The 26,701-nt window shown below is 43.3% G+C and overlaps 1 protein-coding gene across 1 annotated transcript in view; it reads right to left on the reverse strand.

Moving 5' to 3' along the window:
* Positions 1 to 26,701, reverse strand: part of LOC132762611 (neuronal acetylcholine receptor subunit alpha-7) — a 155,401-nt gene that overhangs the window by 127,429 nt on the left and 1,271 nt on the right. Inside the window, exon 2 of the mRNA XM_067471251.1 lies at positions 8,958 to 9,097. Coding sequence (XP_067327352.1) covers positions 8,958 to 9,097 — 140 coding nt within the window. The remainder of the gene's footprint in view (positions 1 to 8,957; positions 9,098 to 26,701) is intronic.

Here is a 26,701-nt window from a genome sequence, read left to right on the forward strand (position 1 = left end):
GATTTATAGTTCACCTACAATCAAAGAGCATTCTGAACTTCACCAATGATGCAACTCAACCAAACATGGCACACAGAACTCCCGTGACCAACAGAAATACTAGAAGGGTTTGGTGGGCATTGATCTTCAGTTTGGAAGTTGTAGTTCACCTACATCCAGAGAGCACTGGGGAGTCAAACAATGATGGATCTGGACCAAGCTTGGCACAAATATTTCATATGCCCAAATATGAACACAGATGGAGATTGGGGGAAGTAGACCTTGATATTTGGGAGTTGTAGTTGCTGGGATTTATAGTTCACCTACAATCAGACAGCATTCTGAACTCCACCAACGATGGAATTGAACCAAACTTGGCACTTAGTTCTCACATGACCAACAGAAAATACTGGAAGGGTTTGGTGGGCTGTGTCCTTTGGTTTGGAGTTGTAGTTCACCTACATCCAGAGAGCACTGTGGACTCAAACAATGATGGATATGAACCAAACTTGGCACAAATATTCCATATGCCCAAATATGAATACCAATGGAGTTTGGGGGAAGTAGACCTTGATATTTGGGAGTTGTAGTTGCTGGGATTTATAGTTCACCTACAATCAAAGAGCATTCTGTACCACACCAATGATAGAATTGAGCCAAACCTCCCACACAGAACCCCCATGTGGGCCACAGCAATGCGTGGCAGGGGACGGCTAGTAATTTATATAAATAAAAATGTAATGTTCATTTGTGGGATTAACATAACTCAAAAACCACTGGGCGAATTGCTGACAAATTTGGTCACAAGATACCTACTAACCCAAAGAGTGACCATCACTAAAAAAAAAAAATGAGTTTGTCATTTGGGAGTTGTAGTTGCTGGGATTTATAGTTAACCTACAATCAAAGAGCATTCTGAACTCCACCAATTATGCAACTGAATCAAACATGGCACACAGGACTCCCGTGACCAACAGAAAACACTAGAAGGGTTTGGTGGGCATTGACCTTGAGTTTGGGAATTATAGTTCACCTACATCCAGAGAGCACTGTAGACTCAAACAATGATGAATCTGGACTAAACTTGGCACAAATATTCCATTTGCCCAAATATGAACGCAGATAGAGTTTGGGGGAAACAGACCTTGACATTTGGGAGTTGTCGTTACTGGGATTTATAGTTCACCTACAATCAAAGAGCATTCTGAACTCCACCAATGATGCAACTGAACCAAACATGGCACACAGGACTCCCGTGACCAACAGAAAACAATAGAACGGTTTGGTGGGCATTGACCTTGAATTTGGGAGTTGTAGTTCACCTACATCCAGAGAGCACTGTCGACTCAAACTATAATGGATCTGGACCATAATTGGCACAAATACTCAATATGCCCAAATATGAACACACATAGAGTTTGGGGAAAACAGACCTTGACATTTGGGAATTGTAGTTACTGGGATTTATAGTTCACTTACAATCAAAGAGCATTCTGAACCCCAAGAACGATAGAATTGGGGCACACTTCCCACACAGAACCCCCATAACCAATAGAAAATACTTAAGGCCATCCAGTCCAACTTCCTTCACCAGGGCAAGAAAATGTAATCAAAGCCCTCCTGACAGAGAGCCATCCAGCCATAGATATAAATAGATAAATATGATTCACACACAGAGATATAGTATCATAGATTTGAAAGGGACCCCTAAAGAAGGACGATTTTCATGTTGCCTGTTCCAGAGTAGGAAAACCAGACAATCTCCACATCAACACTGACAAAGAAACCACAAGAAATACTGTTTTACCCCCAAGCAGAAAGAAATTACATATATTAGAAACCAACACTTTCTCATTACTTTATTTACCAGATCACCAGACGGCCACAGCAACAGCTGGCAGGGGATGGCTAATAATAATAATAATAATAATAATAATAATAATAATAATATTTTTGCCGTGCCAAAAGATCTTAGCTGGCATTTGGCAACAAGAAACATACCACGATCTGTCAACTGCAAAAGGCCACCTGACTTGGATCTGCGCGCATCATTCGAAAATACATCGCACAGTCCTAGACACTTGGGAAGTGTTCGACTTGTGATTTTGTGATACGAAACCCAGCATAGAGATCTCATTTGCTGTGACATACTGTGCTTTTGTGTCAATAATAATAATAATAATAATAATAATAATGCACAAATACGTCCTAAATGAGTTGTCTGTCGGCTGGCGTTCTTATTAAATTTGCATTTGGAAATCAAAAACGTCACGATTGCACAAAAATTCCATTAAGATCACACTGAGAAGCACAGGCTGAAAAAAATGGAGTTTCTGGAAGCATCTGAAGAAACAATTTCGGTGCCGAAGAACAATTACAGAGCTGTAAATCATTCGAGGGAGAAGCCACAAAACCCGAAATTGCTGGGAATGTGTTGCAATAAACCTTTTTTAAGTGCCTCTACTGAGAGATAAAATTGGGAGGAAGCACATGGTATGAGCGTGTTCATTAAAGATTCCCCCTGACCCACTTCTATTTATCACAGGATGCTGAAACTACACATGTGTCATGATACAAGTCTCTATAGGTTACGTGCCAATGTACAACTCAGAACCGATCACGGTTTTGATGTTACAGGTGCTGAAGTGGAGTGAGGTTTGCGAATGGACCCAGTGGAAGAGAGAGTGGTCCTCAAGGTCCTTAACTTGAAAGGCCACACACCAAAGGAGACGTTGGATGAGATGAAAGAAGTTCATAGTGAGGATTCCCCATCATATGATGGAGTCAAGATCTGGCAATGTCCATTCCAATGTGGTTGGACTTTGGTGCAAACACCTCCAATTCCAGGGGGACCCCACTCTATTTATTTACACACCATCCACAAGTGGAGGTCACCATTTTGGAAAATCGCCACATAACCATTCACCACCTAGCCCAAAATGTCAAGATGAGTATGGGGTCTGAGAAAAAAATCCCCCAAGACCATCTTCACATGCTGGTCGCTTCTGTGGAAAAAATAGACCCATGTCTGATCCCACAGCAAGCTGGCTTCAGAAAAGGCAAAAAGCTGCACATCGCAAGTGTTGAAACTGACTCAGACCATAGAAGATGGCTTTGAAAGGCAGCAGATCACAGGAGCTGTCTTCATAGACCTGTCAGCGGCTTATGAGACTGTGAACCACCGCCTCCTCCTGAGAAAAATGTATAATATCACAAAGGACGACCACCTGATCCGCCTCATAGGAAACCTGCTACAAAACAGGAGCTTTTTTGTTGAGTTCAGGGCCAGAGAAGCAGATGGCGGAAACAGAAGAACGGCCTGCCTCAGGGAAGCGTGCTTGCTCCATCCATGTTCAACATCTACACAAATAACCAGCCACTCCCAGAAGGGACAGAGAGTTTCATCTATGCTAATGATCGTGTCATTACTGCTCAAGCAGGGAGCTTTGAGATGGTTGAACATAAGCTTTCCAAAGCTCTAGGTGCTCTTACTGCCTATTACAGGGAAAATCAGCTGATCCCTAATCCATCTAAAACACAGACATGTGCCTTTCACCTTAAGAACAGACAAGCATCATGAGCTCTGAGGATTACCTGGGAAAGAATCCCACTGGAGCATTGCAACACAACCAAATACCTGGGAGTCACTCTGGACCGTGCTCTGACCTACAAGAAGCACTGCCTGAACATCAAGCAAAAAGTGGGCGCTAGAAACAATATCATACAAAAGCTGACTGGCACAACCTGGGGATCACAACCAGAAACAGTGAAGACATCTGCCCTTGCGCTGTGCTACTCTGCTGCTGAGTACGCATGCCCAGTGTGGAACACATCTCACCACACTAAAATAGTAGATGTGGCTCTTAATGAGACATGCCGCATTATCACGGGGTGTCTGCGCCCTACACCACTGGAGAAATTACACTGCTTAGCCGGTATTGCACCACCTGACATCCGCCGGGAAGTAGCAGCCAATAGTGAAAGGACCAAGGCAGAGACATCTCCAGCTCATCCCCTGTTTGGGTATCAGCCAGCACATCAACGACTTAAATCTAGAAATAGCTTTCTAAGATCTACAGAGACACTCGCTGAAACACCTCAGCAAGCGAGAGTCCAAAAGTGGCAGGCTCAAACCCAGAACCTCAACCAATGGCTGATATCAGATGAGAGACTCCCTCCTGGGCACACAGAAGAGTGGGCGACTTGGAAGGCGCTGAACAGACTGCACTCTGGCACCACGAGATGCAGGGCCTACTTCAAGAAATGGGATCAAGAATGGGATCAAGAAGTGGAATCCACGACATGCGAGTGCGGGGAAGAGCAAACCACTGACCACCTGTGGAGTTCAGAGTGCTCTTTGATTTTAGAATCATAGAATCATAGAATCATAGAATCACAGAGTTAGAAGAGACCTCCTGGGCCATCCAGTCCAACCCCCTGCCAAGAAGCAGGAATATTGCATTCAAATCACCCCTGACAGATGGCCATCCAGCCTCTGTTTAAATGCTTCCAAAGAAGGAGCCTCCACCACACTCCGGGGCAGAGAGTTCCACTGCTGAATGGCTCTCACAGTCACGAAGTTCTTCCTCGTGTTCAGATGGAATCTCCTCTTTTGTAGTTTGAAGCCATTGTTCTGCGTCCTAGTCTCCAAGGAAGCAGAAAACATGCTTGCTCCTTCCTCCCTGTGGCTTCCTCTCATATATTTATACATGGCGATCATATCTCCTCTCAGCCTTCTCTTCTTCAGGCTAAACATGCCCAGCTCCTTAAGCCGCTCCTCATAGGGCTTGTTCTCCAGACCCTTGATCATTTGAGTCGCCCTCCTCTGGACACATTCCAGCTTGTCAATATCTCTCTTGAATTGTGCTGTCCAGAATTGAACACAATATTCCAGGTGTGGTCTAACCAATTTTAGGTGAACTATACATCCCAGTAACTACAACGTGCATATGTCAAGGTCTGTTTTCCCCCAAGAGTGACTCAGGAGCACCCCTGGGCAAAATCAACTATACTGCAAATGCTTACTTTGCGTAATGGGTTGAGCCACCCCTGTTAGTGACCATACTGGCTGCATGATTTTGGGAATTATAGTCAAGTGATATTTCTGATTATGGGGATTTGGAGATTTGTTGTGCCAAAGATAAGGTAGTAGCCATGTTGGAGGCCTCTGGGAATTGTAGTCCAAACAAAGCCAAAGGCCATGCTAGGTGGGACATTTATAGAGCTGCCTTTCAAACCGTCGGGGATTGTGGGAGCTGTAGTCCAAAATATAGGGCAGTAGCCATACTAACAGAAAGATTTGGGGAGTTGTACTCTAAAAAGCCACTTGGATAGGGAACTTTGGGAGCCGTAGTGCCAAAGATAATGCAGCAACCCATCTGGATGTTGAATGCTGGGAATTGTTGTCAAAAATGAAAGTTTCCAAGCTTGGAGTTCGAAGGAGATATAGCCATAGTGATGGGTTCGAATCCCACTTATCCCTAATGTGATTTTCCAGTCCATTTGCTCTTGTTGTTCCACCCAGGAACATCTTGTCTTTGGTTAATCGGAGTAATTGTCAGCAAACCACACGCTTAAAGCATTTCCCACATCTACTCTGGATGCCGACCCACCTACACAACATTGTTAGCACAGTAAGGTTGCAATGGAATCTGAGAACAAAAAAGGAGGGAGTCGAGGAGTCAAAAGAAGAACCTTGAAGACAAGCTGATTCCTGCGAGCATGCGCTTCCACGCATTCCCCATCCATTGCCTCCAATGCAGCGCCGGAGCGCATTAGTCGGGCATAAAATGCGCCTCGCCATAATTGTGGGCAGCAAAAGAGATAAATGCCCACAGTAAATCAGAGGAAACAATTCCTCTGTTGTTAAAGTATGAAGTTTTCACTGTGCAAGACAGGCAGCCAAGAGCATGGCAAGCAGGCAGCTAAAATATTACGGTCATCTTTAAACTAGAAATTAAGGAGAGAGGTGACCTCAAAAGATGCGGCAAGAACAATTCGGGCGGCCTATGCTTGGAGGTTCGCTTAGGGATGCATCGACACTGGAGAATTAATCCAGCTTGACACCACTTTAACCTCCATGGTTCAATGCTATGGAACAGTGGGATTTGTTAGTTTGGAGAAGCACCAGCACTTTTGGGAAAAGGAGACTTGTTAGCAGAGTGGAAATCAATTATTGGACAGATGGCAAGCTATTTAACCTCAGCAGACTGAAAGCCAGAACCAGGGTCACAACAACATCTGATATAGAACTCCAATATGCAGATGATAGCATAGTCTGTGCGCATTCAGAAGACTCTAAACACCTTTGCCGAGAGCTCAGCCTCTCACTGAACATCAAGAAAACCAAAGTGCTCTTCAAGCAGTCACCAGCCAATCCCTCTCCAATGCCAGAAATACAGCTTAATGGTGTAACATTACAAAATTACCTTGGCAGCCACCTCTCCACAAAAGTCAACATTGACACTGAAATACAACACTGCCTGAGCTCTGCGAGTGCAGTATTTTTCCAAATGAAGCAGAGAATGTTTAAAGATCGGGACATCTGTAGGGAGACCAAGATGCTTGTTTATAATTCGATTGTCCTCCCAACCCTGCTATATTCCTGCGAAACATGGACTGTCTACAGATGTCACACAACTCCTGGAATGATTCCATCAGTGCTGCCTCTGCAAAATCCTGCAAATCTTTTGGGAAGACAAGCAGACAAAATTTAATGTGCTGGAAGAAGGATCAAAAACCACCATCATTGAAGCGATGGTCCTCCACCATCAACTCCGCTGGACTGGCCACGTTGTCTGAATGCCCAACCACTGTCTCCCAAAGCAGTTGCTCTACTCCGAACTCAAGAACAGGAAATGTAATGTTACTGGACAGGAAAAGAGATTTAAAGATGGGCTCAAAGCCAACCTTAAAAACTATGGTATAGACACCGAGAACTGGGAAGCCCTGGCCCTTGAGTGCTCTAACTGGAGGTCAGCTGTGTCCAGCAGTGCTGCAGAATTCAAAGAGGCACGAATGGAGGGCGAAAGAGAGAAACATGCCAAGAGGAAGGTGCATCAAGCCAACCTTGACTGGGACCACCTTCCATCTGGAAACCGATGCCCTCACTGCGGGAGAACATGCAGATCAAGAATAGGGCTCCACAGCCACCCACATAGGCTTCAGAAAAAGCAAAAGCTGCACATCGCAAGTGCTGAACCTGACTCAGCACATAGAAGATGGCTTTGAAAGGCAGCAGATCACAGGAGCTGTCTTCATAGACCTGTCAGCAGCCTATGATACTGTGAACCACCGCCTCCTCCTGAGAAAAATGTATAATATCACAAAGGACTACCACCTCACCCGCCTCATAGGAAACCTGCTACAAAACAGGAGCTTTTTTGTTGAGTTCCAGGGCCAGAGAAGAAGATGGTGGAAACAGAAGAACGGCCTGCCTCAGGGGAGCGTGCTCACTCCATCCATGTTCAACATCTACACAAATGACCAGCCACTGCCAGAAGGGACAGAGAGTTTCATCTATGCTGATGATCGTGCCATTACTGCTCAAGCAGGGAGCTTTGGGATGGTAGAACAGAAGCTTTCCGAAACTCTAGGTGCTCTTACTGCCTATTACAGGGAAAACCAACTGATCCCTAATCCATCTAAAACACAGACAAGCGCCTTTCACCTTAAGAACAGACAAGCATCCCGAGCTCTGAGGATTACCTGGGAAGGAATCCAGACTGGAGCATTGCAGCGCACCCAAATACCTGGGAGTCACTCTGGACCGTGCTCTGACCTACAAGAAGCACTGCCTGAACATCAAGCAAAAAGTGGGCGCTAGAAACAACATCATACAAAAGCTGACTGGCACAACCTGGGGATCACAACCAGACACAGTGAAGACATCTGCCCTTGCGCTATGCTATTCTGCTGCTGAGTATGCATGCCCAGTGTGGAACACATCTCACCACACTAAAACAGTGGATGTGGCTCTTAATGAGACATGCCGCATTATCACAGGGTGTCTGCGCCCTACACCACTGGAGAAATTACACTGCTTAGCCGGTATTGCACCACCTGACATCCGCCAGGAAGTAGCAGCCAATAGTGAAAGGACCAAGGCAGAGACATCTCCAGCTCATCCCCTGTTTGGGTATCAGCCAGCACGTCAACGACTTAAATCAAGACATAGTTTTCTTAGATCTACAGAGACACTCGCTGGAACACCCCAGCAAGCGAGAGTCCAAAAGTGGCAGGCCCAAACCCAGCACCTCAATTCATGGGTGATACCAGATGAGAGACTCCCCCCCGGGCACTCAGAAGACTGGGCGACTTGGAAGGCGCTGAACAGATTGCGCTCTGGCACCATGAGATGCAGAGCCAATCTTAAGAAACGGGGCTACAGGGTGGAATCCTCAGCATGCGAGTGCGGAGAAGAGCAAACCACTGACCACCTGCTGCAATGCAACCTGAGCCCTGCCACATGCATAATGGAGGACCTTCTTGCGGCAACACCAGAGGCACTCCAAGTGGCCAGATACTGGTCAAAGGACGTTTAACCAACTACCAAGTTTGCAAAATCTGTGTGTTTTTTTTCTTCCTTTTCCTTTTTAATCTGTGTTTGTTTTGCTCTGTTAGAATTGTAATACAATGGTTGCTGATGACACGATAAATAAATAAAGCCACCTACGGACCCACCACCAAGACACTTGGAGGAGCATCATCCCAGGGATCGCCTAATGCCTATTGGATTTATAACCCACCTTTCTATCTGGATGGGATTCAACTAGCATAAATAGGATGGAGAACAAATAAACTGTCACCAATGTAAATACTGATTGGATTTATGGATTCAAAGTGTCTTCTTCAACTCAACTTTCTGGTCTTCTTACTCCATGGTTGGTCATCAAGGGGACTTTATGACCATTTATGGCTGACCCAACTCGTAAGGGGAATAAAGGACACCTCTAGGATGATCCGAGCAAACGACTTACCACGTCCATGATTTGTCTGAGGTTGAGGGTGAAGGAGACAGTGAGAGGTTGGGAATCATTGGCCACGGGTCTTTCCAACGGGTTGTAGTTCTTGAGAAGTTCCTTGTAGAGTTTCCTCTGATATTCTCCTTGCAAGGAAACTACGAGAGAGAAAGAGAGAGAATGATAAGAAGTTTGATACGCTCCTTTCTCCTTCGGCTTTCATGGCATACAGGGTGTGCCTACACTGTAGAATTAATGCTGTTGTCGAAGGCTTTCATGGCCGGAATCATTAGGTTCCTGTGAGTTTTCCAGGCTGTATAGCCACATTCCAGAAGCATTCTCTCCTGATGTTTCACCCACATTTATGGCAGGCATCCTCAGAGGTTGAGGGATCTGTTGGAAACAAAGTAAGTGATATATATATACCTTGTTTAGTGGTACCTAATTTCTCTACTTACACCTCAAGCTGTTTTCGAACTGTTTAGGTCAGGGGTCCTCAAACTAAGGCCCGAGGGGTGGATACAGCCCTTCAAGGTCATTTGCCGAAGGAATGCTTTCATTAATAAGGGGGAATAACTGCTTTCAGTTTTTAGAACAAGCAATTTAGCAATTAGAGAAAGGCACTCTTGCCTTGTTTCAAGTCATGTCTTGATCAAGTTTTGCTTTAAGTCTTGGGGATTTTACCATGAACTCAAGCTAATGTATTGTTCTTTGATTCTTGGATCACTTAAGTGAATGTTTCATTCCTCGTCTTTGGATTATTCAAGCTCATGAGTTTCCCCTGCTCCTTGGATTTATATTCATGCTTTAACCCAGGGGTCCTCAAACTAAGGCCCGAGGGGCAGATACGGCCCTTCAAGGTCATTTGCCGAAGGAATGCTTTCATTAATAAGGGGAAATAACTGCTTTCAGTTTTTAGAACAAGCAACTTAGCAATTAGAGCAAGGCGCTCTTGCCTTGTTTCCCGCTTCAAGTCATGTCCTGATCAAGTTTTGCTTTAAGTCTTGGGGATTTTACCGTGAAGTCAAGCTAATGTATTGTTCTTTGATTCTTGGATCACTTAAGTGAATGTTTCATTCCTCGTCTTTGGATTATTCAAGCTCATGAGTTTACCTGCTCCTTGGATTTATATTCATGCTTTAACCCAAGGGTCCTCAAACTAAGGCCCGTGGGCCGGATACGACCCTCCAAGGTCATTTACCCAGCCCTCGCTCAGGGTCAACCTAAGTCTGAAATGACTGGAAAGCACACAACAACGACAATCCTATCTCATGAACCAAAAGCAGACCCACACTTCCCATTGAAATACTAATAAGTTTATATCTGTTAAAATTGTTCTTCCTTTTAATTATTGTATTGTTTTTAAGTGTTTTTGCACTACAAATAAGGTATGTGCAGTTTGCATAGGAATTCATTCATGTTTTTTTTCATATTATAATCCAGCCCTCCAACAGTTTGAGGGACTGTGACCTGGCCCTGTGTTTAAAACGTTTGAGGGCCCCTGGTTTAGGTAAACAGTGAGCTGGGCTGATAGTCAGGTGCTCACGCTGACCCTGGGCTTTTAACTGGCAACCTTTCTTATCACTGGTGGGTTTTTTTTTTTTGTCGTGTCAGGAGTGACTCCTGGTGTGAGAGAATTGGCCATTTGCAAGGACGTTGCCCAGGGGACGCCTGGATGATTTGATGTTTTTATGATCCTTGTGGGAGGCTTCTCTCATATCCCCGCATGAGGAGCTGGAGCTGATAGAGGGAGTTCATCCACCTCTCCCCGGATTCAAACCTGCGACCTGTTGGTCTTCAGTTCTGCCGGCACAGGGGTTTAACCCACTGCACCACCGGGGGCTCCATATCACTGGTGGTGATTTACCAGCTGTGCTAAAGCCCGGCCCTTGATTAAATGCTAATGTCCAGGAACAGTCAGGGACTGCTAGGCCATTAAATGCTAATCAAGGTTGCCAATTGCAACATTCACCATTGTTTTATACAGACAAGAGTTCTTTCTCCCACCCTGGACATCATTCCACAGATATATAAACCCCATTTTTCTAGTTTCCAACAGACCTCACAACCTCGGAGGATGCCTGCCATAGATGTAGGTGAAACATTAGGAGAGAATGCTTCTGGAACATGATCATGCAGCCTAGAAAACTCACAGCAACCCAAATTAATGCTGTTCAGTATCATTTGGCTCAATGCTATGGAATCCCAGGAGGTGTAATTTGGTGGAGAGGGTTCTTGTAAAACTCCAACTCCCACTATTTATTTATTATTTATTTATTTATTAACATTATTTGTACCCCGCTATCATCTCCCCAAGGGACTCGGTGCGGCTTACATGAGGCCAAGCCCAAACAACAACAACACAAGCAATAAAACAACAATACAAGCAATTAAAAACATAGACGATAAGATAAACAACATTATCCATAAAATAACACACAATTAAAAACAGAGGGGAGGCCAAATGTAAAGTTAAAATTGGAAATATGCTGGAACATGAACGGAAGGTGATACTGGTGTTTGTGGAAGGGCATACGACCAGACCTAAAGAAATGTAAAGTGCTTTGGAGGACAAAGTGCTATGGAATCATTATTCCGGGAAGGCACACTGGAACAGCCACGTCTTCAAGTTCCTCCTGAAGACTGCCAAAATTGGAGCCTGTCTGATGTCTTTAGGGAGTGAGTTCCAGAGTTGAGGGGCCACCACCAAAAAGGCTCTCTCTCTCGTCCCCACCAACCGTGCCTGAGATGCTGGTGGGATCGAGAGCAGGGCCTCCCCGGATGATTGAAGAGATCGTGTGGGTTCGTATACAGAGATGCGGTCACGCAGGTAGGCGGGTCCCAAACCGTTCAGGGCTTTTGTAGGTAAGAACCTGCACCTTGAATTGGGTCCGGTAGATGAAAGGCAGCCAGTGGAGCTCCCTAAACAGGAGGGATGACCTCTCTCTGTAAGGAGCCCCAGTTAACAACCTGGCTGCCACCCATTGGATCATCTGAAAATTCCGGGCCGTTTTCAAGGGCAGCCCCACATAGAGTGCATTGCAGTAATCCAATCTAGAGGTGACTAAGGCGTGGACCACCTTGGCCAGATCTGCCTTCCCGAGGTACAGTTGCAGTTGGCGCATGAATCTTAATTGTGCAAAGGCCCTCCCGGCCACCACCGACGCATGAGCCTCAAACGTAAGTAAAGAATCCAGGAGGACACCCAGACTGTGGGCCTGTGACTTCAGGGGGAGTGCAACCCCGTCCAGCACAGGTTGCCACCCTATACCCCAATCTGGTTTACGATCGACCAGGAGGACCTCTGTCTTGTTGGGATTAATCTTCAGCTTGTTCGTCCTCATCCAGACAGCCACAGCGGTCAGGCACTCATCTAGCACTCAAGAGGCTTCCTTGGAGTTAGGTGAAAAAGAGTAGTAGAGTTGTGTGTCATCTGCATAGAGATGGCACCCAACTCCAAAACTCCAGATGACCTCTCCCAGTGGTTTCATGTAGATGTTAAAAAGCATGGGAGACAGAATGGAGCCTTGCAGGACCCCACAGGTCAAAGGCCAGGGGTCCGAGCAGGCGTCTCCCAGCTTCACCATCTGGGATTGACCCTCCAGGAAGGAACGGAGTCACAACAGAACCGAACCTCCAAGGCCCTTTTTGGAGAGGTGTCCCAGAAGGATACCATGATCGATGGTATCGAAAGCCGCTGAGATGTCCAAGAGAACCAACAGGGTCACACTCCCCTTGTCCAGCTCCCTACGGAGATCATCCACCAAGGCGACCAAAGCCGTCTCGGTGCCATGGCCAGGCCTGAAGCCAGACTGACTGGTCCAGGTAGTTGACGTCATCAAGGAAGCCCTGGAGCTGAGCAGCAACCACCCGCTCCAACACCTTGCCCAGAAAAGGGAGGTTTGAGATTGGTCTATAGTTATTTAAGATCGTGGAATCAAGGGAAGTCTTTTTCAGGAGTGGTTTAACCACAGCTCCATAGTATTGAGCCATAGTCGTTCTAGTGGTGCCAAACTGCATTACTCCTACAGTGTAGCCATACCTTTTAGTTGGGACTAACACAAAGGATTCCAGCAGTGATTTTGAATCATCCCAATGATTTACGGGAATGGATTCCTGGCCAGAAGGGACGTGCCAAGCTGTGAGTGGAATGACTCAGAGATATCTTTCCCGAAACCGCTCTCCTGTTGAATAATGTCATAGACATCCGGTGTCACACTGGGTCCAAAAGGATAAAAACTGGGATCCCGAGACTCAGCCTCACCTCTGTCCTGCCATGTACTCACCATTTATTAAAGTGTGGGATTTACACAGTTTTCAGGGAATGAAGCCTGGCAAAGTGGCATCGCAAACAAAAGCGCAGTTGGATACCAGGCATGGCAGCTGCCCTAAAGAATCCCTGCTTGGAGCCAGCTCCTGGCGCAACTGCGGGTGGCATTAAAGAGAGGATGTTTCCTGGCACAATGAGACGCATCCCAACCGCTCTGTGCCCAACACAACGGAGCTCATGCCTCTGCGCTAGCGATGGCTCGGAAATTCATATTATTTCCTAACGATGGTCAGATTGGCACAGTTCTGAATCTAACGGGAATGTTGAACGTTCCTGAAAATTGTACAACAATCTCTATAGAAATAAAAAGGTAATGTTCGTTTGTGGGATTAACAGAACTCAAAAACCACTGGGCAAATTGACACCAAATTTGGACACAAGACACCTAACAACCCAACGTATGTCCTTCACTCAAAAAAAAATGATTTTGTCATTTGGGAGTTTTAGTAGCTGGGATTTATAGTTCACCTACAATCACAGAGCATTCTGAACCCCACCAGTGATCTCTGGATGTAGTTCACCTACATCCAGAGATCACTGTGGACTCAAACAATGATGGATCTGGACCAAACTCTACATGAATAATCAATATGCCCAAATGTGAACACTGGTGGAGTTTGGGGAAAATAGAATCCTGACATTTGGGAGTTGTAGTTGCTGGGATTTATAGTTCACCTACAATCACAGAGCATTCTGAAACCCACCAACGATGGAATTGAACCAAACTTGGCACACGGGACTCCCATGAACAACAGAAAATACTGGAAGGGTTTGGTGGGCAGTGTCCTTTGGTTTTGGAGTTGTAGTTCACCTACATCCAGAGATCACTGTGGACTCAAACAATGATGGATCTGGACCAAACTCTACATGAATATTCAATATGCCCAAATGTGAACACTGGTGGAGTTTGGGGAAAATAGAATCCTGACATTTGGGAGTTGTAGTTGCTGGGATTTATAGTTCACCTACAGTCAAAGAGCATTCTGAACCCCACCAACGAGGGAATTGAACCAAACTTGGCACACAGTTTTCCCATGACCAACAGAAAATACTGGAAGGGTCTGGTGGGCAGTGTCCTTTGGTTTTGGAGTTGTAGTTCACCTACATCCAGAGATCACTGTGGACTCAAACAATGATGGCTCTGGACCAAACTCTACATGAATATTCAATATGCCCAAATGTGAACACTGGTGGAGTTTGGGGAAAATAGAATCCTGACATTTGGGAGTTGTAGTTGCTGGGATTTATAGTTCACCTACAATCACAGAGCATTCTGATCTCCACCAACGATAGAACTGGGCCAAACCTCCCGCACAGAACCCCCATGTGGGCCACAGCAACACGTGGTAGGGGATGGCTAGTCATATATATCTAGTAAAGATGTTTGTGTATATATCTATCTATGTATGTGTTGTTGTTGTTCATTCGTTCAGTTGTCTCCGACTCTTTGTGACCTCATGGACCAGCCCACGCCAGAGCTCCCTGTCGGCCGTCACCACCCCCAGCTCCCTCAAGGTCAGTCCAGTCACTTCAAGGATGCCATCCATCCATCTTGCCCTTGGTCGGCCCCTCTTCCTTTTGCCTTCCACTCTCCCCAGCATAATTGTCTTCTCTAGGCTTTGCTGTCTCCTCATGATGTGGCCAAAGTACTTCAACTTTGCCTCTAGTCTCCTTCCCTCCAATGAGCAGCCAGGCTTTATTTCCTGGAGGATGGACTGGCACTCTCAGCACTTTCCTCCAACACCACAGCTCAAAAGCATCGATCTTCCTTCGCTCAGCCTTCCCTAAGGTCCAGCTCTCACATCCGTAGGTGACTACAGGGAATACCATGGCTTTGACTAGGCAATGGATCTTTGTTGCCAGTGTGATGTCTCTACTCTTTACTATGTTATCGAGACTGGACATTGCTCTCCTCCCAAGAAGGAAGCGATCTAGTAAAGATGTTTGTGTATATATCTATGTATGTAGAATCATAGAATTGGGAGGGATCTCTAAAGGCCATCTAGTCCAACCCCTTGCCGTGCAGGAAAACACAATCTAATCCATCCCGACAGGTGGTCATCCAGTCTCTGTTGAAATGCCTCCAGAGAAGGTTTATGTATACATATGTGTATGAGTGTAATATGTATGTATGTATGTATGTATGTATGTAAACAGATAAATACTAGTCTTGGGTAACTACGGAAAAATTTGGTTCTAAACTCGTTTCGTTTTTAGAGGGTTATTGCGTTTCGTTTTTTAAAAGAATTCCGAAATTTTTCTTTAAAAAAGTTCGAAATATACGAAATTTTGTAAAATTACGAATCGATTACGAAACAATTACGAATCGATTCGTTAATGGCGGACACGATTGCGCAATATGCAAAAAAAAACCCTCCAAATGGGACAGGGGGAACTTCTGAAGCTTCCCTCTCCCTCTGTTGTTGACTGTTGCTGTGATAATTTATTTTTTATCACTGATAAAACAAACAACAACCCTAAAACTTGCACCAGACATACGGAAATAATTACGAAACAATTTCGAAACAATTACGAAACAATTACGAAATAAATTGAAAAAATCGTTTCGATTTTTAATTACTCCTGCATGGCTTAATATCGGATCGTAAGCTAATTTAAATACGAATTAATAACGAATTACGAAATTAACGAACGAAACCGCCCAAGCATAATAAATACATGTGTGCATGTATAGATGATGATGATGATTATTATTGTTGTTGTTGTTGTTCTTGTTGTTATACAATAGATTCTGATATAACTAGTGTCCATTGGGATTGATAGATGGAGATAGCTACATGGATGGATGGATGGATGGATGGATGGATAAATAACACTCTCAGTTAACCAGCAGTCATGGGGATTGATAGATTACTAGTAGTAGTAGTAGTAGTAGTAGTACATAATAGATTCTGATTTAACCAGTTCCCATGGGATTAATAGATTATTATTATTATTATTATTATTATTATTATTATTCGAAACACAACAAGATGAGTCCACAGCAAACAAGATCACTCTGCTGGCTGTTGTTGTTGTTGTTGTTGTTGTTGTTACCTCGCTTTATCTCTCCTGCAGGATACTCAAAGATGTTGGGTAAATGTAGTTTCTGGTGGCTTGAGAGTTACTATTAAAAATAGACCTAATACTCTACCCTACCATACACTCTATATTGACCTAATATTTGCATTGAAATACAACTGTTAAAAGCAAACAATGACCAATAAAGACAAGTTCAACTTCATGTAGCATAGTTTACTGTATGATTAAAAACAGTTCTCAGCATGTAGTATTAGTTCTTCCATTTTTTCCATGTGCTTAAGAGATCTGGTTACTCGGGTTCTGGTGACAGAGAGTCTACTCTGTAAGTATGTACATAGGTATGTATGTATGTATAGGTCACCATTCCTCAACCTGAGGGTCGGGACCCTTGCAAGTGGGGGGGGAGCGGCGAGGGGGTGTCAGAAGGGTCACCAAAGACAATCAGAAAACACAGTATTTTCTGTTCGTCATGGGGGTTCTGTGTGGGAAGTTTGGCCCAATTCTATCATTGGTGAGGTTCAGAACACTATTTGATTGTAGGTAAACTATAAATCCCAGCAACTGCAACTCCCAAATGTCAAGGTCTATTTTCTCCAAAGTCCACCAATGTTCACATCTGGTCAAATTGAGTATCCGTGCCAAGGTTGGTCCAGATCCATCATTGTTTGAGTCCACATTGCTCTCTGGATGTAGGCGAACTACAACTCCCAAACTCCCAGTAACTACAAATCCCAAATGTCAAGGTCTATTTCCTCCAAACTCCATCTGTGTTCATATTTGGGTATATGGAATATTTGTGTCAAGTTTGGTCCAGATCCATCATTGTTTGAGTCCATAGTGCTCTCTGGATGTAGGCGAACTACAACTCCCAAACTCAAGGTCAATGCCCACCAAACCCTTTAGTGTTTTCTGTTGGTCATGGGAGTTCTGTGTGCCAAGTTTGGTTCAATTCCATCATTGGTGATGTTCAGAATGCTCTTTGACTGTAGGTGAACTATAAATCCCTGCAACTACAACTCCCAAATGTCAAGATATATTTTCCCCAAACTCCACCTGTGTTCACATTTGGCCATATTGAGCATTCATGCCAAGTTTGGTCCAGATTGATCATTGCTTGAGTCTACAGTGCTCTCTGGATGTAGGTGAACTACAACTCCAAAAGTCAAGGTCAACGCCTGCCAAACCCTTCCAGTATTTTCTGTTGGTCATGGGAGTTCTGTGTGCCACGTTTGGTTCAATTCCATTGTTGGTGATATTCAGAATGCTCTTTGATGGAAGATAAACTATAAATCCCTGCAACTACAACTAACAAATATCAAAGTCTATTTTCCCCAAACTCCAACAGCGTTCACATTTGGGCATATTGAGATTCGTGCCAAGTTTGGTCCAGATCTATTATTGTTTGAGTCCACAGTGCTCTCTGGATGTAGGTGAACTACAACTCCAAAACTCAAGGTCAAGGCCCACCAAGCCCTTCCAGTATTTTATGTTGGTCATGGGAGCTCTGTGTGCCAAGATTGGTTCAATTCTGTCGTTGGTGATGCTCAGAATGCTCTTTGACTGTAGGTGAACTATAAATCCCTGCAACTACAACTCCCAAATGTCAAGGTCTATTTTCCCCAAACTCCACCAGTGTTCACATTTGGGCATATTGAGTATGTATTTCTGTTGGCCATGGGAGTTCTGTGTGCCCAGTTTGGTGGTTCAATTTCATCATTGGTGGAGTTCAGAATGCTCTTTGATTGTAGGTAAACTATAAATCCCAGCAACTACAACTTCTAAATGTCAAGGTCTATGTTCCTCAAACTCCACCAGTGTTCACATTTGGGCATATTGAGTATGTATTTCTACTGGCCATGGGAGTTCTGTGTGCCCAGTTTGGTGGTTCAATTTCATCATTGGTGGAGTTCAGAATGCTCTTTGATTGTAGGTAAACTATAAATCCCAGCAACTACAACTTCTAAATGTCAAGGTCTATGTTCCTCAAACTCCACCAGTGTTCACATTTGGGCATATTGAGTATGTATTTCTGCTGGCCATGGGAGTTCTGTGTGCCCAGTTTGGTGGTTCAATTTCATCATTGGTGGAGTTCAGAATGCTCTTTGATTGTAGGTAAACTATAAATCCCTGCAACTACAACTCCTAAATGTCAAGGTCTATTTTCCCCAAACTCCACCAGTGTTCACATTTGGGCATATTGAGTATGTATTTCTGCTGGCCATGGGAGTTCTGTGTGCCCAGTTTGGTGGATCAATTTCATCACTGGTGGAGTTCAGAATGCTCTTTGATTGTAGGGAGTTCTGTGTGCCCAGTTTGGTGGTTCAATTTCATCATTGGTGGAGTTCAGAATGCTCTTTGATTGTAGGGAGTTCTGTGTGCCCAGTTTGGTGGTTCAATTTCATCATTGGTGGAGTTCAGAATGCTCTTTGATTGTAGGGAGTTCTGTGTGCCCAGTTTGGTGGTTCAATTTCATCATTGGTGGAGTTCAGAATGCTCTTTGATTGTAGGGAGTTCTGTGTGCCCAGTTTGGTGGTTCAGTTTCATCATTGGTGGAGTTCAGAATGCTCTTTGATTGTAGGGAGTTCTGTGTGCCCAGTTTGGTGGTTCAATTTCATCATTGGTGGAGTTCAGAATGCTCTTTGATTGTAGGGAGTTCTGTGTGCCCAGTTTGGTGGTTCAATTTCATCATTGGTGGAGTTCAGAATGCTCTTTGATTGTAGGGAGTTCTGTGTGCCCAGTTTGGTGGTTCAGTTTCATCATTGGTGGAGTTCAGAATGCTCTTTGATTGTAGGGAGTTCTGTGTGCCCAGTTTGGTGGTTCAATTTCATCATTGGTGGAGTTCAGAATGCTCTTTGATTGTAGGGAGTTCCGTGTGCCCAGTTTGGTGGTTCAATTTCATCATTGGTGGAGTTCAGAATGCTCTTTGATTGTAGGGAGTTCTGTGTGCCCAGTTTGGTGGTTCAATTTCATCATTGGTGGAGTTCAGAATGCTCTTTGATTGTAGGGAGTTCCGTGTGCCCAGTTTGGTGGTTCAGTTTCATCATTGGTGGAGTTCAGAATGCTCTTTGATTGTAGGGAGTTCTGTGTGCCCAGTTTGGTGGTTCAATTTCATCATTGGTGGAGTTCAGAATGCTCTTTGATTGTAGGGAGTTCTGTGTGCCCAGTTTGGTGGTTCAATTTCATCATTGGTGGAGTTCAGAATGCTCTTTGACTATAAATCCCTACAACTACAACTCCCAAATGACAAAATCAATCCTCCCTCCAACCCCACCAGTATTCAAATGTGGGCGTATTGGGTATTTGTGCCAAATGTGGTCCAGTGAATGGAAATACATCCTGCATATCAGGTATTTACATTATGATTCATAACAGTAGCAAAATGACATTTATGAAGTAGCAACGGAAATAACATTATGGTTGGGGGTCACCACAACATGAGGAACTGCATTAAGGGGTAACGGCATTAGGAAGGTTGAGAACCACTGTGATAGAGGGAGGAATAAGGAAATGGCTCATTTCCGATTCCCGCAGCCAAGAAACCATTACAATCTTTTTCAAAATGTAAAACTTCACGGCTGAAGTCCAGTGGGGATTGCCAGGAGAACATAATGTATAGAGATAATTTGGGAATTACCAGCAAAGAGAAGGACTCTGGATAAGAGGAAGAGGAGGAGGAGAGGTCGGCCGGAGTCAAAATGACCTGTCAAAACTAATTAAGCTTAGGAATTCATCTTGCTAATATATCGCACCGGACCGAGCCGTCCATAAATCCGTCCGAAATAGTCTGGACAATGTGTCCATTTATGACGAGAAAATGAAATAGAGCCAGTTTGAGAAATATGTATGCGGGATGTTCTTTCTCCTGGCTCAGGTCTATCCAGGACTGAATTTGGATAAGTTCCTTTTCTTTTTTTTTTCTTTTCTTTTTTTGGACTCCAGATCCCAAATCCTCAACTATGGGCCACGTTTGTCTGGCCCTTGTAATCTTAAAAAGGATGGTTCTTAACATTGAGACTGCTGTTAGTTCTTGGGCATCTATGTTGGTTACGAATATTATTACTACTACTATCATCATCATCATCATCATTTTACAGCAGAGACTGTTTGAGGAGCAGGACATCCATAGGGAGACCAAGGTGCTTGTTTATAAAGCTATTGTCCTCCCAATTCTGCTATATGCCTATGAAACGTGGACTGTCTACAGATGTCACACTCAACTCCTGGAACGATTCCATCAGCATTGCCTCCGAAAAATCTCTTGGGAAGACAGGCAGACAAATGTCAGCATGCTGGAAGAAGCAAAGGCCACCAGCACTGAAGCGATGCTCCTACACCATCAACTCCACTGGACCGGCCACGTTGAAAGTTTGGACTACAGGCCACGACCATCTCCTTGAAAGTTCAGACTAAAGACCATGACCATCTCCTTGAAAGTTCAGACTACAGACCATGACCATCTCCTTGAAAGTTCGGACTACAGACCATGACCATCTCCTTGAAAGTTCAGACTAAAGACCACGACCATCTCCTTGAAAGTTCAGACTGAAGACCATGACCATCTCCTTGAAAGTTCAGACTACAGACCATGACCATCTCTTTGAAAGTTCAGACTAAAGACCATGACCATCTCCTTGAAAGTTCAGACTAAAGACCATGACCATCTCCTTGAAAGTTCAGACTACAAACCATGACCATCTCCTTGAAAGTTCAGACTACAGACCATGACCATCTCCTTGAAAGTTCAGACTAAAGACCATGACCATCTCCTTGAAAGTTCAGACTACAGACCATGACTATCTCCTTGAAAGTTCAGACTAAAGACCATGACCATCTCCTTGAAAGTTCAGACTACAGACCATGACCATCTCCTTGAAAGTTCAGACTAAAGACCATGACCATCTCCTTGAAAGTTCAGACTACAGACCATGATCATATCCTTGAAAGCTCGGACTACAGACCATGACTATCTCCTTGAAAGTTCAGACTAAAGACCATGACCATCTCCTTGAAAGTTCAGACTACAGACCATGACCATCTCCTTGAAAGTTCAGACTACAAACCATGACCATCTCCTTGAAAGTTCAGACTAAAGACAATGACCATCTCTTTGAAAGTTTGAACTACAGGCCATCGCCATCTCTTTGAAAGTTCAGACTACAGACCATTGCAATCTCCTTGAAAGTTCAGACTACAGACCATGACCATCTCCTTGCAAGTTCAGACTAAAGACAATGACCATCTCTTTGAAAGTTTGGACTACTGTAGTTCAGACTACAGACCATTGCAATGTCCTTGAAAGTTCAGACTACAGACCATGACCATCTCCTTGAAAGTTCAGACTAAAGATCATGACCATCTCCTCGAAAGTTCAGACTAAAAACCATGACCATCTATTTGAAAGTTTGGACTACAGACCATGACCATCTCCTTGAAAGTTCGGACTACAGACTATGGCCATCTCTTAGAAAGTTCAGACTACAGACCATGACCATCTCCTTGAAAGATCAGACTACAGACCATGACCATCTCCTTGAAAGTTTGGGCTACAGACCATGACCATCTCCTTGAAAGTTCGGACTACAGACTATGGCCATCTCTTAGAAAGTTAGGATTACAGACCAGGACCATGTCCTTGAAAGTTCGGGCTACAAACCATGACCATCTCATTGAAAGCTTGCACTACAGACCATGATCATCTCCTTGAAAGTTTGGACTAAAGACCATGACCATCTCCTTGAAAGTTTGGATTACAAACCATGAAAATCTCATGGAATGCTTGTACTACAGACCATTACCATCTCCTTGAAATTCAGACTAAAGACCATGACCATCTCCTAGAAAGTTTGGATTATGGACCATGACCATCTCTTTGAAAGTCTGGACTACAAACCATGACCATCTCCTTGAAAATTCAGATTACAGACCATGACCATTTCCATCAGACTACAGACTGTGGCCATCTCTTTGAAAGTTCAGTCTACAGCCTGGAACAGTCTTTCCAGCCCATTGACCCCGGAGAGCAACCAGCCTCCGCTCTGTAGCTTTAAGGATACTCTTCCCCTTCCCATTGAAAGTTCGGACTACAACCTGAAGTTTGGACTACAGACCACGACCATGTCTCCTTGAAAGTTCAGACTACGGTTCATAGTCATCTCCTTGAAAATTTTGACTACTGTTTATAGCCATCTTACAAATTTCAACTATGGATCATAACCATCTTCTTGGAAATTTTGACTACGGCCAACAGCCATCTCCTTGCAAATTTAGACTACGCTTCATAACCATCTCCTTGTAAATGTACATAGTCCTCTCTTTGAAAGTTTGGACTACATTCACAGCCATCTCCTTCAAAATTTGGACTATATTTCATAGCCATCTCCTTGAAAATTTGGTCTGCTTTTTCATAGCCACAGTTCACAGTCATCTCCTTGAAATTTTGGACTACTGTTCCTAGCCATCTCCTTGCAAATTTAGACTGCATTTCATAGCCATCTCTCTGAAAGTTCAGATTACATTCATAGCCATCTCCTGGCAAACTTAGACTACACTTCATAGCCATCTTCTTGAAAGTTCAGGTGATGGTTCATAGCCATCTACTTGAAAAAATTGACTACGTTAATAGTCATCTCCTTGAAAGTTTGGACTACATTCACAGCCATCTCCTTCAAAATTTGGACTATGGTTAATAGTCATCTCCATGAAAGTTTGGACCACTCTCCCTAGCCATCTCCTTGGAAATTTGGACTACGGCTAACAGCTATCTCTTTGCAAAGTTAGACTATGCTTCATAGCCATCAAGTTGTAAATTTGGACTATGCACATAGTCATCTCCTTGATGACTGCATTGACAACCATCTCCTTCAAAATTTGGACTGAATTTCCTAGCCATCTTCCTGAAAATTCAGATTACATTCATAGCCATCTCCTGGCAAACTAAATCTACACTTCATAGCCATCTTCTTGAAAGTTCAGATGATGGTTCATAGCTGTCTACTTGAAAGTTCGGACTACATTCATTGCCATCTCCTTCAAAATTTGGACTATGCTTCATAGCTATCTCCTTGAAGGTTTTGGACTACATTCACAACCATCTCCTTCAAAATTTGGACTATGCTTCATAGCCATCTCCTTGAAAGTTTGGACCACTGTCCATAGCCATCTCCTTGCAAATATAGACTGTATTTCATAACCATCTCCCTGAAAGTTCGGACTACAGCTCATGGCTATCTCCTTGAAAATTTAGACCACATTTCATAGTCATCTCCTTGAAAATTTGGACTATGTTCATAGCCATCTCCTTGAAAGTTCGGACTACATTCATTGCCATCTCCTTCAAAATTTGGACTATGCTTCATAGCTATCTCCTTGAAAGTTTGGAATACATTCACAACCATCTCCTTCAAAATTTGGACTATGCTTCATAGCCATTTCTTTGAAAGTTTGGACCACTGTCCATAGCCATCTCCTTGCAAATATAGACTGTATTTCATAACCATGAAAGTTCCTGAAAGGTCAGACTACAGCTCATGGCTATCTCCTTGAAATTTAGTCCACATTTCATAGTCACCTGCTTGAAAACTTGGACTATGTTCATAGCCATCTCCTTGAAAATTTAGACCACCTTTCAAAGCCATCTCGCTGAAATTTTGGAGCACAGCTCAAAGCCATCTACTTGAAAATTCTGACTACGATTCACAGCTGTTGCCTTGCAAATTTAGACTACATTTCATAGCCATCTTCCTGAAAATTTGGACTGATTTTCATAGCCACAGTTCACAGTCATCTCCTTGTTCATAGCTGTCTCCTTGCAAATTTAGACTGCATTTCATAGCCATCTCCCTGAAAGTTCAGATTACATTCATAGCCATCTCCTGGCAAACTTAGACTACACTCCATAGCTATCATCTTGAAATTCAGATAATGGTTCATAGCGATCTCCTTGAAATTTAGACTATGTTCATAGTCAATTCCTAGAAAAAATGGAATATATTCCTAGTCATCTCCTTGTAAGTTTGGACTATATTCGCAGCCATCTCCTTCAAAAATTGAACTATGGTTAATAGTCATCTTCTTGAAAATTTGGACTATGGTTAATAGTAATCTACATGAAAGTTTGGACTACTGTTCATAGTCATTTCCTTGAAAGTTTGGACTACATTCACAACCATCTCCTTGAAAATTTGGACTATGGCTAACAGTTATCTCCTTTCAAATGTAGACTATGCTTCATAGCCATCTCCTTGAAAATTTGGACGATAGTTCATAGTTATCTCCTTGGAAGTTTAGACCATTGTCCATAGCCATCTCCTTGAAAATTTAGACTGCATATCATAACCATCTCCCTTAAAGTTTGGACTACAGCTCATAGACATCTCCTTGGAAATTTAGCCCACGTTTCATAGTCATCTCCTTGAGAATTTGGACTATGTTCATAGCCATCTCCTTGAAAGTTTGGACTACATTCACAGCCATCTCCTTCAAAATTTGGACTTTGGTTCATAGCCATCTCCTTGAAAATTCAGGCTATGTTCATAGTCACCTGATTGAAAATTTGGACTATGTTCATAGACCATCTTTCATAGCTATCACCCTGAAAGTTTGGAGCACAGTTGATAGCCATCGCTTTGAAAATTTTGACTTATGGTTCACCGCTATTGCCTTGCAAATTTAGACTATGCTTCATAGCCATCTCCTTGAAAATTTGGACTACGGCTAACAGTCATCTCCTTGCAAATTTAGGCTACGCTTCATAGCCATCTCCTTGAAAATTGCTTTACATAGCCACGATTCACAGTCATTTCCTTGAATTTTTGGACTACTATTCATAGCCATCTCCTTGCAAATTTTTGACTGAATTTCCTAGCCATCTCCCTGGGAGTTCAGATTACTTCACAGCCATCTCCTGTCAAACTTAGACTACACATCATTGCCATCTTCTTGAATGTTCAGATTGATGGTTCATAGCCATCTACTTGAAATTTTGGACTATGTTCATAGCCATTTCCTTGCAAATTTAGACTGCATTTCATAGCCATCTCACTGAAAGTTCAGATTACTTCATAGCCATCTCCTGGCAAACTGAAACTACATTCCATAGCTATCATCTTGAAAGTTCAGATGATGGCCCATAACCATTAGGACTATGTTCATAGCCATCTCATTGAAAGTTCAGTCTATGCTCATAGCCATCTCCTTGAAAGTTGGGACTATGTTCATAGCCATCTCCTGAAAATTAGGACTATGTTCATAGTCATCTCATTGAAAGTTCGGTCTATGCTCATAGTCATCTGAAAATTAGGACTATGTTCATAGCCATCTCATTGAAAGTTCACACTATGTTCATAGCCGTCTCCTGAAAATTTGGACTATGTTCATAGCCATCTCCTTGAAAGTTGGGACTACATTCATAGCCATCTCCTCCAAAATTTGGACTATGCTTCATAGCTATCTCCTTGGAAGTTTGGACTACATTCACAACCATCTCCTTCAAAATTTGGACTATGCTTTATAGCCATCTCCTTGAAAGTTTGGACCACTGTCCATAGCCATCTCCTTGAAAATATAGTTAGTATTTTATAACCACCTCCCTGAAAGTTTGGACTACAGCTCATAGCCATCTCCTTGGAAATTTAGACTACATTCATAGTCATCTGATTGGATATTTGGGCTATGTTCATAGCCATCTCCTTGAAAGTTGGGACTACATCCATTGCAATCTCCTTCAAAATTTGGACTATGTTCATAGCCATCTCATTGAAAGTTCAGTCTATGCTCATAGTCATCTCCTTGAAAGTTGGGACTACATTCATAGCCATCTCCTTGAAAATTAGCACTGTTCATAGCCATTTCATTGAATGTTCAGACTATGTTCATAGCCATCTCATTGAAAGTTTGGTCTACACTCATAGTCATCTCCCTGAAAGTTGGGACTACATTCATAGCCATCTCCTGAAAATTAGGACTATGTTCATAGCCATCTCATTGAAATTTGGGACCACATTCATAGCCATCTCCTGAAAATTAGGACTATGGTCATAGCCATCTCATTCAAAGTTCAGACTATGTTCATAGCCATCTCCTGAAAATTAGGACTATGTTCATAGTCATCTCATTGAAAGTTGGGACTACATTCATAGCCACCTCCTTCAAAATTTGGACTATGTTCATAGCCATCTCATTGAAAGTTCAGACTATGTTCATAACCATCTCCTGAAAATTAGGACTATGCTTATAGCCATCTAATCAAAAGTTCAGACTATGTTCATAGCCATCTCCTGAAAATTAGGACTATGTTCATAACCATCTCATTGTAAGTTCAGACTATGTTCATAGCCGTCTCCTGAAAATTAGGACTATGTTCATAACCATCTCATTGTAAGTTCAGACTACA

This window comes from Anolis sagrei, chromosome 9, assembly GCF_037176765.1.
Source record: "Anolis sagrei isolate rAnoSag1 chromosome 9, rAnoSag1.mat, whole genome shotgun sequence".
Taxonomy (NCBI): Eukaryota; Metazoa; Chordata; class Lepidosauria; order Squamata; family Dactyloidae; genus Anolis; species Anolis sagrei.